This window comes from Oncorhynchus mykiss, chromosome 12, assembly GCF_013265735.2.
Source record: "Oncorhynchus mykiss isolate Arlee chromosome 12, USDA_OmykA_1.1, whole genome shotgun sequence".
In the NCBI taxonomy this organism is placed as follows: domain Eukaryota; kingdom Metazoa; phylum Chordata; class Actinopteri; order Salmoniformes; family Salmonidae; genus Oncorhynchus; species Oncorhynchus mykiss.
This window is the reverse complement of record NC_048576.1, coordinates 58,242,963-58,255,619: the sequence shown is the minus strand read 5'-3', so window position 1 is coordinate 58,255,619 and position 12,657 is coordinate 58,242,963. Positions and strand designations below refer to the sequence as shown.

Below are 12,657 nucleotides of genomic sequence, written 5' to 3'. Positions count from 1 at the left end.
TGTTCGGATGTACCGATCCTGTGCAGGTGTTACACGTGGTCTGCCACTGCGAGGACGATCAGCTGTCTGTCCTGTCTCCCTGTAGCGCTGTCTTAGGCGTCTCACAGTACGGACATTGCAATTTATTGCCCTGGCCACATCTGCAGTCCTCATGCATCCTTGCAGCATGCCTAAGGCACGTTCACGCAGATGAGCAGGGACCATGGGCATCTTTATTTTGGTGTTTTTCAGAGTCTGTAGAAAGGCCTCTTTAGTTAGTGTCCTAAGTTTTCATAACTGTGACCTTAATTGCCTACCGTCTGTAAGCTGTTAGTGTCTTAACGACCAGTCCACAGCTGCATTTTCATAAATTGTTTATGGTTCATTGAACAAGCATGGGAAACAGTGTTTAAACCCTTACAATGAAGATCTGTGAAGTTATTTGGATTTTTACAAATTATCTTTGAAAGACAGGGTCCTGAAAAAGGGGACGTTACTTTTTTTGCTGAGTTTACAATGTTGAGCCATCCTCATTTCTCCTATCACAGCCATTAAATTCTAACTGGTTTTAAAAATCACCATTGGCCTCAGATAATCTTTACCATCGTGTCACCGAGTTGTTGTAATTCTGCAGCATATGTACATTATCCCAGGGTTGTTGGCAGTCACAATGTAAGTAACCTTATTTATGTCCCTCTAACTCCCTTGGGTGCCTCTGTCGATCATGCCTGGGAGGAATTCTCACTATCAGTATAAGCAATTTGGCAGTACGCCCAGAAAATTGTTTTGAGAACCGAAAAGGGTGTCTCAGTTTCAAGGTCTCAGCTTGGAGAGAAGAAGCCTCGTGAGGTATTGGCCTGTCACATGCATGAACCAAACGTTAATGATGAATTAAAAAGCTAAATCATGTAAATATAATCTAATCTGTCAGGAGCTCTGCTGCTTACACAGACGTGAATTACTTGGTGCATTAAGTTTGTTGGAACCTCTCCAGCATGCTGATAATAAAGAATGACTCATTTAAGATTGACTTCTGGTGTCCCTGGTGGTCATTTCCATGACAAAAAGGCAAACTCCACTCCATCATTCATTGAATCAGATGGCTCATTCATCACAAAGCCCACTGATATTGCAAACTACTTTACTGATTTTTTCATTGGCAAGATAAGCAAACTTAGGGATGACATGCCAGCAACAAACGGTGACACTACACATCCAAGTCTATCTGACCAAATTATAAAAGAAGCATTGTACTTTTGAATTTCTTAAAGTAAGTGTGGAAGAGGTGAAGAAATGATTGTGGTCTATCAACAATGACAAGCCACAAGGGTCTGACAATCTAGATAGAAAATTACTGATGTTAATTGCAGATGATATTGCCACATCTTCAATTTAAGCCTGCTAGAAAGTGTGTGCCCTCAGGCCTGGAGGGAAGCTAAAGTCATTCCTCTACCCAAGAATAGTAAAGCCCACTTTACTGGCTCAAATAGCCGACCAATCAGCCTGATACCAACCCATAGTAAACTTCTGGAAAAAATTGTTGGACCAGATACAATGCTATTTCACAGAAAACAAATTGACAGACTTTCAGCATACTTATAGGGAAGGACATTCAACATGCACAGCACTTACACAAATGGCTTTGATTGGCTGAGAGAAATAGATGATTGTGGGGGCTGTCTTGTTAGACTTCAGTGCGGCTTTTGACATTATCGATCAGTCCGTTATGACTTTACACCCCTTGCTATATTGTGGATAAAGAGTTAACTGTCTAACAGAACAGAGGATGTTCTTTTATGAAAGCCTCTCCAACATAATCTAGGTAGAAGCAGGAATTTCACAGGGCAGCTGTCTAGGCCCCTTACTTTTTTCAATCTTTATTAATGACATGGCTGAGTAAAGCCAGCATATATACACATATGTAGGTGAATGACAACACTTCAGATACAACAGCGAGTGAAATTACTGCAACATTTAATAAAGAGCTGCAGTCAGTTTCAGAATGGGTGGCACGGAATAAATCTGTCCTGATAAATAAAAAAAAATGGGGGGGGGGGGGGGGGGGGACAAATCCTTCACTAAACCGCAACTAAATCTGGTAATGAATAATGTGGAAATTGAGCAAGTTGAGGTGACTAAACTGCTTAGAGTAACCCTGGATTGTAAACTGTCATGGTCAAAACATGTTGCTGCAACAGTAGCTAAGATGGGGAGAAGTCTGTCCATAATGAAGTGCTGCTCTGCCTTAACATTATCAACAAGACAGGTCCTACAGGCCCTAGTTTTGTTGCACCTGGACTACTTTTCAGTCGTGTAGTCAGGTGCCACAAAGATGGAGTTAGGAAAATAACAATTGGCTCAGAACAGGGCAGCACGGCTGGCCCTTAAATGTACATGGAGAGCCAACATTAATATGCATGTCAATCTCTCATGGCTCAAATTAGAGGACAGATTGACTTCATCAATACTTGTTTTTGTAAGTATTGACATGTTGAAGGCAGTAGCTGTCTGTTTAAACTACTATCACACAACTCGGACACCCACGCATATCCCCCAGTCCAGAGCAGACTTTGAGAGGCACACATTACTACATAGAGCAATGACTACATGGAACTCTATATTCCACATCAGGTCACTGATACAAGCAGTAGAATCAGATTTTTTTTTGACTGATAAAAATACACCTTATGGAACAGCGGGACCTGTGAAGAGATATACACAACACATGCACACTACACACATGGATTTTGTATTGTAGATATGTGGTAGTAGAGTAGCCTGAGGGCACACACTTCATGTTGTGAAAAGTTATGAAATGTAATTTTTATTGTATAGAACTGCCTTAATGTTTCTGGACCCCAGGAAGAGAAGCTGCTAATGGGGATCCTTAAAAAATACATCACTTCCATCAACAAATGTCTGATACATGTCACTTCAACTTGTTATCATGTCATGCAGCTGGCAGTGTATAACAAACCTCAGCTCGTTTGTTGGTGTTCTTTTTAGTATGTTATTGGGTGGAAAAAATATATAATTTGATCATAAAAAAACTAAAATAAATAAACAAACCTCAAAGCTTTTGCGTAGAGTGTTAATGCCAAGGTAGAAGAGCATCTGCCAGGTTTGCTCCTCTGCCCTCAGCTTCAGCCAGATTCTGTGCAGCCGCTCGTACAGGTGGATGCCCAGGCAGGTCAGCACTTCCTCTTGAGCAATGTCAATGGTCTTAGCGTGCCGCTCTCTACGTCTAAGAACAGATCTTCATTGTAAAGGGTTTAAACACTGTTTCCCATGCTTGTTCAATGAACCATAAACAATTAATGAACATGCAGCAGTGGAACGGTCATTAAAACCTCTGGGATATGGTCAAGTTTCCTGAATTTCCACCTAACTGACATGCCCAAAGTAAACTGCCTGTTACTCAGGCCCAGAAGCCAGGATATGCATATAACTGGTAGCATTGGACAGAAAACACTTTGAAGTTTCTAAAACTGTTCAAATAAATGTCTGAGACTAACAGAATTGATATGGCAGGCGAAAATCCAAATCGGATTTGTTTTTGAGCTCCCAGGCTCTTATAATGGGAACCTATTGTTTCTATGTAAATCCATCTCCCAGATAGCAATTCCTATTGGCTTCCACAAGATGTCAGTCTCTATTCAAGGTTTCAGGCTCGTTTTTTGAAAAACTAACAAGTATTTGGAGTTTTGGTGAGAAGAACAGATCAGTCTTTCTGTGCGTGAGGGAGAGGGCGCCCGCATACTAATTGTCTTTTCCTATTGAACATACTACTTTCCGTATGAAATATTACAGCTCATTTACATTTGAGTACCTGAGGATTAAATAGAAACGTTGTTTGACTTATTTGGACGAAGTCTAGCAATAGCTTTTTGGACTCCTTGGATTACTGAAATCGATGGCACCAATTAAACTGACTTTTTGGGATATAAAGAAGGATTTTATCTAACAAAACGACCAGTCATGTTGTAGCTGGGACCCTTGTGATTGCAAACAGAGGAAGACCTTCAAAAAAGTAAGTGATTTATTTAAAATTGCTATTTGTTACGGTGCGTGAATGAGGACCCAAAAGCGAATCAACTTAAACAGAGCTTCTTTAATTACCAAACATAGGTAGGCTCAGATGGACCGGCAGATTCCGACAGGACAGGACAAGGTTACAGCAAACATGACGACAGTCTGGTTCAGGCATGAATGACACAAACAAACAAGAATCCGACAAGGACAGGAGCAGAAACAGAGAGAGATATAGGGACCTAATCAGAGGGAAAAAGGGAACAGGTGGGGAACGGGGTGAATGGGTAGTTAGAGGAGACAAGGGACAGCTGGGGGAAAGCGGGGGAGAAAAGGTAACCTAACACGACCAGCAGAGGGAGACAGGGTGAAGGGAAAGGACAGAGACAAGACAACATGACAGTACATGACAGTACCCCCCCACTCACCGAGCGCCTCCTGGCGCACTCGAGGAGGAAACCTGGCGGCAACGGAGGAAATCATCAATCAGCGCACCGTAACAGCACGTCCCGAGAGGGAACCCAACTCCTCTCCTCAGGACCGTACCCCTCCCAGTCAACTAGGTACTGATGACCACGGCCCCGAGGACGCATGTCCAAGATTTTACGGACCCTGTAGATAGGTGCGCCCTCGACAAGGATGGGGGGGGGGGGGGGGAAGACGAGCGGGGGCGCGAAGAACGGGCTTAACACAGGAGACATGGAAGACCGGGTGGACGCGACGAAGATATCGCGGAAGAAGAAGTCGCACTGCGACAGGATTAATGACCTGAGAGATACGGAATGGACCAATGAACCGCGGGGTCAACTTGCGAGAAGCCGTCTTAAGGGGAAGGTTCTGAGTGGAGAGCCAAACTCTCTGACCGCGACAATATCTAGGGCTCTTAGTTCTACGCTTATTAGCAGCTCTCACAGTCTGCGCCCTATAACGGCAAAGTGCAGACCTGACCCTCTTCCAGGTGCGCTCGCAACGTTGGACAAAAGCCTGAGCGGAGGGGACGCTGGACTCGGCGAACTGAGATGAGAACAACGGAGGCTGGTACCCGAGGCTACTCTGAAAAGGAGATAGCCCGGTCGCAGACGAAGGAAGCGAGTTGTGGGCGTATTCTGCCCAGGGGAGCTGTTCTGACCAAGACGCAGGGTTGCGAAAAGAAAGACTGCGTAAGATGCGACCAATAGTCTGATTGGCCCGTTCTGCTTGACCGTTAGACTGGGGGTGAAAGCCGGAAGAGAGACTGACGGAAGCCCCAATCAAACGGCAAAACTCCCTCCAAAATTGAGACGTGAATTGCGGACCTCTGTCCGAAACGACGTCTGACGGAAGGCCATGAATTCTGAAAACATTCTCGATGATGATTTGTGCCGTCTCTTTAGCAGAAGGAAGCTTAGCAAGGGGAATGAAATGAGCCGCCTTAGAGAACCTATCGACAACCGTAAGAATAACAGTCTTCCCCGCTGACGAAGGCAGTCCGGTGACAAAATCTAAGGCGATGTGAGACCACGGTCGAGAGGGAATAGGAAGCGGCCTGAGACGGCCGGCAGGAGGAGAGTTACCGGACTTAGTCTGCGCGCAGACCGAACAAGCAGCCACGAAACGACGCGTGTCATGCTCCCGGGTGGGCCACCAGAAACGCTGGCGAATGGAAGCAAGCGTACCCCGAACGCCAGGGTGGCCGGCTAACTTGGCAGAGTGAGCCCACTGAAGAACGGCCAGACGAGTAGGAACGGGAACGAACAGAAGGTTCCTAGGACAAGCGCGCGGCGACGGAGTTTGAGTGAGTGCTTGCTTTACCTGCCTCTCAATTCCCCAGACAGTCAACCCGACAACACGCCCCTCAGGGAGAATCCCCTCGGGGTCAGTGGAGGCTACTGAAGAACTGAAGAGACGAGACAAAGCATCAGGCTTGGTGTTCTTAGAGCCCGGACGATAAGAAATCACGAACTCGAAACGAGCGAAAAACAGCGCCCAACGCGCCTGACGCGCATTAAGTCGTTTGGCAGAACGGATGTACTCAAGGTTCCTATGGTCAGTCCAAACGACAAAAGGAACGGTCGCCCCCTCCAACCACTGTCGCCATTCGCCTAGGGCTAACCGGATGGCGAGCAGTTCGCGGTTACCCACATCATAGTTACGTTCCGACGGCGACAGGCGATGAGAAAAATACGCGCATGGGTGGACCTTGTCGTCAGAGAGGGAGCGCTGAGAAAGGATGGCTCCCACTCCCACCTCTGACGCGTCAACCTCGACAACGAACTGTCTAGAGACGTCAGGTGTAACAAGGATAGGAGCGGATGTAAAACGATTCTTGAGGAGATCAAAAGCTCCCTGGGCGGAAACGGACCACTTAAAGCACGTCTTGACAGAAGTAAGGGCTGTGAGAGGAGCTGCCACCTGACCGAAATTACGGATGAAACGACGATAGAAGTTCGCGAAGCCGAGAAAGCGCTGCAGCTCGACGCGTGACTTAGGGACGGGCCAATCAATGACAGCTTGGACCTTAGCGGGATCCATCTTAATGCCTTCAGCGGAAATAACAGAACCGAGAAATGTGACGGAGGAGGCATGAAAAGTGCACTTCTCAGCCTTCACAAAAAGACAATTCTCTAAAAGGCGCTGGAGGACACGTCGAACGTGCTGAACATGAATCTGGAGTGACGGTGAAAAAATCAGGATATCGTCAAGGTAAACGAAAACAAAGATGTTCAGCATGTCTCTCAGGACATCATTGACTAATGCCTGAAAGACAGCTGGAGCGTTAGCGAGGCCGAAAGGAAGAACCCGGTATTCAAAGTGCCCTAACGGAGTGTTAAACGCCGTCTTCCACTCGTCCCCCTCCCTGATGCGCACGAGATGGTAAGCGTTACGAAGGTCCAACTTAGTGAAAAACCTGGCTCCCTGCAGGATCTCGAAGGCTGAAGACATAAGAGGAAGCGGATAACGATTCTTCACTGTTATGTCATTCAGCCCTCGATAATCTATGCAGGGGCGCAGAGACCCGTCCTTCTTCTTGACAAAAAAAAACCCCGCTCCAGCGGGAGAGGAGGAGGGGACTATGGTACCGGCGTCAAGAGCTACAGACAAATAATCTTCGAGAGCCTTACGTTCGGGAGCCGACAGAGAGTATAGTCTACCCCGGGGGGGGGTGGTTCCCGGAAGGAGATCAATACTACAATCATACGACCGGTGTGGAGGAAGAGAGGTGGCCCTGGACCGACTGAACACCGTGCGCAGATCGTGATATTCCTCCGGCACCCCTGTCAAATCACCAGGCTCCTCCTGTGAAGAAGAGACAGAGGAAACAGGAGGGATAGCAGACATTAAACATTTCACATGACAAGAGACGTTCCAGGAGAGGATAGAATTACTAGACCAATTAATGGAAGGATTATGACAAACTAGCCAGGGATGGCCCAAAACAACAGGTGTAAAAGGTGAACGAAAAATTAAAAAAGAAATGGTTTCACTATGATTACCAGAAACAGTGAGGGTTAAAGGTAGCGTCTCACGCTGAATCCTGGGGAGAGGACTACCATCCAGGGCGAACAAGGCCGTGGGCTCCTTTAACTGTCTGAGAGGAATGTCATGTTCCCGAGCCCAGGTCTCGTCCATAAAACAGCCCTCCGCCCCAGAGTCTATTAAGGCACTGCAGGAAGCTGACGAACCGGTCCAGCGTAGATGGACCGACAAGGTAGTGCAGGATCTTGAAGGAGAGACAGGAGTAGTAGCGCTCACCAGTAGCCCTCCGCTTACTGACGAGCTCTGGCCTTTTACTGGACATGAAGTGACAAAATGACCAGCGGAACCGCAATAGAGACAGAGGCGGTTGGTGATTCTCCGTTCCCTCTCCTCAGTCGAGATGCGGATACCTCCCAGCTGCATGGACTCAGCACCCGAGCCGGCAGAGGAAGATGGTAGTGATGCGGAGAGGGAGGCGACGGAGAGCGCGAGCTCCTTTCCACGAGCTCGGTGACGAAGATCAACCCGTCGCTCAATGCGAATAGCGAGTTCAATCAAGGAATCCACGCTGGAAGGAACCTCCCGGGAGAGAATCTCATCCTTTACCTCTGCGCGGAAACCCTCCAGAAGACGAGCGAGCAAGGCCGGCTCGTTCCAGCCACTGGAGACAGCAAGAGTGCGAAACTCAATAGAGTAGTCTGTTATGGATCGATTGCCTTGACATAGGGAAGACAGGGCCCTGGAAGCCTCCTCCCCAAAAACAGATCGATCAAAAACCCGTATCATCTCCTCCTTAAAGTCTTGATACTGGTTAGTACACTCAGCCCTTGCCTCCCAGATTGCCGTGCCCCACTCACGAGCCCGTCCAATAAGGAGAGATATGACGTAGGCGACACGAGCAGTGCTCCTGGAGTAAGTGTTGGGCTGGAGAGAAAACACAATATCACACTGGGTGAGGAACGAGCGGCATTCAGTGGGCTCCCCAGAGTAACACGGCGGGTTATTGATTCTGGGCTCCGGAGATTCGAAAGCCCTGGAAGTGGCCGGTGGATCGAGGCGGAGATGGTGAACCTGTTCTGTGAGGTTGGAGACTTGGGTGGCCAGGGTCTCAACGGCATGTCGAGCAGCAGACAATTCCTGCTTGTGTCTGCCTAGCATCGCTCCCTGGATCTCGACGGCTGAGTGGAGAGGATCCGAAGTCGCTGGGTCCATTCTTGGTCGGATTCTTCTGTTACGGTGCGTGAATGAGGACCCAAAAGCGAATCAACTTAAACAGAGCTTCTTTAATTACCAAACATAGGTAGGCTCAGATGGACCGGCAGATTCCGACAGGACAGGACAAGGTTACAGCAAACATGACGACAGTCTGGTTCAGGCATGAATGACACAAACAAACAAGAATCCGACAAGGACAGGAGCAGAAACAGAGAGAGATATAGGGACCTAATCAGAGGGAAAAAGGGAACAGGTGGGGAACGGGGTGAATGGGTAGTTAGAGGAGACAAGGGACAGCTGGGGGAAAGCGGGGGAGAAAAGGTAACCTAACACGACCAGCAGAGGGAGACAGGGTGAAGGGAAAGGACAGAGACAAGACAACATGACAGTACATGACACTATTTGTGATTTTATGAAGCCTGTGCTGGTTGAAAAATATGTTGTGGGGTGCCGTCCTCAGACAATGGTATGCTTTCGCCGTAAAGCCTTTTTAAAATCAGACAACGCAGTTAGACTAACAATAATTTAAGCTTTTACATGATATAAGATACTGTATGTTCATGAATGTTTAATACTACGATTTTTTATTTGAATTGCGCGCCCTCCAATTTCACCGGATGTTGTTGACTGGTGTCCCGCTATCCCTATTAGGAAACTAACAGCTTACAGACGGTAGGCAATTAAGGTCACAGTTATGAAAACTTAGGAAACTAAAGAGGCCTTTCTACAGACTCTGAAAAACACCAAAAGAAAGATGCCACGGGTCCCTGCTCCTGTGTGAACGTGTCTTAGGCATGCTGCAAGGAGGCATGAGGACTGCAGATGCGCTGTGAGACGCCTAAGATAGAGCTACAAGGAGACAGGACGGAGAGCTGATCGTCCTCGCAGTGGCAGACCACGTGTAACACCTGCACAGGATCGGTACACACCCGAACATCACACCTGCGGGACAGGTACAGGATGGCAACAACTGCACGAGTCACACCAGGAACGCACAATCCCTCCATCGGTGGAACGCACAATCCCTCCATCAAACTGTCCGCAATAAGCTGAGAGAGGCTGGACTGACGGCATGTAGGCCTGTTGTAAAAGGCAGGTCCTCACCAGACATCACCGGCAACGTCGTTGCCTACGGACACAAACCCACCGTTGCTGGACCAGACAAGTGCTCTTCACTGACGAGTTGCGGTATCGTCTCACCAGGGGTGATGGTCGTATTCGCGTTTATCGTAGAAGGAATGAGCGTTACACCGGGGCCTGTACTCTGGAGTGGGATCGATTTGAAGGTGGAGGGTCCGTCATGGTCCGGGGCAGTGTGTCACAGCATCATCGGACTGAGCTTGTTGTCATTCATTGAAGGCAATCTCCACACTGTGCGTTACAGGGAAGACATCCTCTTCCCTCATGTGGTACCCTTCCTGCAGGCTCATCCTGACAATGCCACCTGCCATACTGCTCGTTCTGTGCATGATTTCCTGCAAGACAGGAATGTCAGTGTTCTGCCATGGCCAGTGAAGAGCCCGGATCTCAATCCCATTGAGCATGTCTGGGACCTGTTGGATCGGAGGGTGAGGGCTAGGGCCATTCCCCCCCAGAAATGTCCGGGAACTTGCAGCTTCGTTGGTGGAAGAATGGGGTAACATCTCACAGCAAGAACTGGCAAATCTGGTGCAGTCCATGAGGAGGAGATGCACTGCAGTACTTAATGCAGCTGGTGGCCACACCAGATACTGACGGTTACTTTTGATTTTAACCCCATCCCCCTTTGTTCAGGGACACATTATTCAATTTCTGTTAGTCACATGTCTATGGAATTTGGTCAGTTTATGTCTCAGTTGTTGAATCTTATGTTCATACAGATATTTACACGTTAAGTCTGCAGAAAATAAAACGCAGATGACAGTGAGAGGACGTTTCTTTTTTTGCTGAGTTTATATGGTCTTTAACAAGCAAACAAAAAGGTAATGGAAAAACTACAACTAAGCTAGTATATCAGAAGGATACGGGCATATTTTATCATACTTTACTACATGTTTATAGAACATAAGAAAAAGTAGCAGTTTACATACTCATAACCTCTGGTGAACTCGGGCTCGGCCCGGCCCAGGAGGTGGGCGATGAAGTCCGTCTCGCAGCAGACATGGACGTGGCGCTCGTTGGGGCAGCAGCGGATACCCTCGTACAAGGCAGCGCAGTAGCCCTTCTCTTTAGTGCAGTCCAGCTCCCCTACCAGGATGTTGTATGCTCTCAATACCTTGTTCTTGCAGTCAGTACAGAACCTGAAAGGAAGAGGGAAGGAACAAAAGGAAAACACGGTAGCAGTAGTAAAATATATTTTCACAGTCTAAGTTACATTAAGGTGTTATTACATAAGTAACATTACTCTAACTAACCTGTGTTTGCGCAAGTATGTGTCCAGGGTTTCCAGGAGGCAGGCACCGTCAATCAGAACGACCTCATCCCTGCACTCCTGAGACATGAGCTCCCACACCTCCATCCAGCTTCCCCTGTGAGCAGCAAACCACCCATAACTACTTCAGACTGGCGCTAACTAGCTAGCATTCAGAAATGTCACTTAAACTCTTAAAGAACAAGCTGTTTGCTTTGCTACATACCTGCTGGGGGACTGAAAAGGGCCAAAGTGAAACGCGACGTTACATCTGCGGTCTCTCTTGGCTCCTCCATCTTTGTCTTTCTCTAAACCTAGCCCTTTGTCTACGCTCCCTTCTCCTCTAAAGATTCAGAGACATCTCAAAGACACTTCAATACATCACAAAATACTCTTCTACAGCTTCAAATGGCCTAGTCTGACCAATAGGTGGACATACAGCTTACATTTAAATTTACCAGAAATGAGAGAACAGGCTTCACAACTTATTCCTCTAGAATTGTATCGTCATAAACATTATTGCAATTAAGTCCAATACAGCAGTTACAGTGCATTCAGAAAGTATTCAGACCCCTTCAGTTTCTTTGCTAATGTATATAAAAACTGAAATATCACATTTACACAAGTATTCAGACCCTTTACTCAGTACTTTGTTGAAGCACCTTTGGTAACGATTACAGCCTCTCTAAAGATTCAGAGACATCTCAAAGACACTTCAATACATCACAAAATACTCTTCTACAGCTTCAAATGGCCTAGTCTGACCAATAGGTGGACATACAGCTTACATTTAAATTTACCAGAAATGAGAGAACAGGCTTCACAACTTATTCCTCTAGAATTGTATCGTCATAAACATTATTGCAATTAAGTCCAATACAGCAGTTACAGTGCATTCAGAAAGTATTCAGACCCCTTCAGTTTCTTTGCTAATGTATATAAAAACTGAAATATCACATTTACACAAGTATTCAGACCCTTTACTCAGTACTTTGTTGAAGCACCTTTGGTAACGATTACAGCCTCTCGTCTTCTTGGGTTGAAGTCCGGCCACTCAAGGACATTCAGAGACTTGTCCCGAAGCCAATCCTTGGCTGTGTGCTTAAGGTCGTTGTCCTGTTGGAAGGTGAACCTTCGCCCCCAGTCTGAGCTCTCTGGAGCAGGTTTTCATCAAGGATCTCTATGTAATTGACTCAGTTCATCTTTGCCTCAATCCTGACTAGGTTCCCAGTCCCTCCCGCTGAAAAACATCCCCACAGCATGATGCTGCCACCACCATGCTTCACCGTAGGGATGGTACCAGGTTTCCTATTGATGTGGCGCCTTTTGGCAAACTCAAAGCAGGCTGTTATGTGCCTTTTACTGAGGAGTGCCTTCCGTCTAGCCACTCAACCATAAAGGCCTGATGGGAGGAACTTCCAGCACTCCACAGAGAAACTCTGGAGCTCTGCCAAAGTGACCACCAAGTTCTTGGTGCCCTGACCAAGGCCCCTGGTTGCTCAGTTTGACCGGGCGGTCAGCTCTAGGAAGAGGCTTGGTGGTTCCATATTTCCTCCATTTAAGAATGAAGGCCACTGTGTCCTTGGGGA

At 47.2% G+C, this 12,657-nt stretch overlaps 1 protein-coding gene across 9 annotated transcripts in view; it reads right to left on the bottom strand.

The window, feature by feature from the left end:
* LOC110537846 (gametogenetin-binding protein 2) overlaps positions 1-12,657 on the bottom strand; it is a 47,000-nt gene that overhangs the window by 17,167 nt on the left and 17,176 nt on the right. For 6 of the 9 annotated variants that reach the window (XM_036937887.1, XM_036937878.1, XM_036937883.1 and 3 more), the window contains 4 exons: positions 11,295-11,411; positions 11,073-11,186; positions 10,749-10,958; positions 3,049-3,235 (listed from right to left, as the gene is read on the bottom strand). In XM_036937887.1, the coding sequence (XP_036793782.1) occupies positions 3,049-3,235; positions 10,749-10,958; positions 11,073-11,186; positions 11,295-11,411 (628 nt within the window). The remainder of the gene's footprint in view (positions 1-3,048; positions 3,236-10,748; positions 10,959-11,072; positions 11,187-11,294; positions 11,412-12,657) is intronic. The other 3 variants (XM_036937879.1, XM_036937884.1, XM_036937885.1) reach the window with 3 other exon arrangements.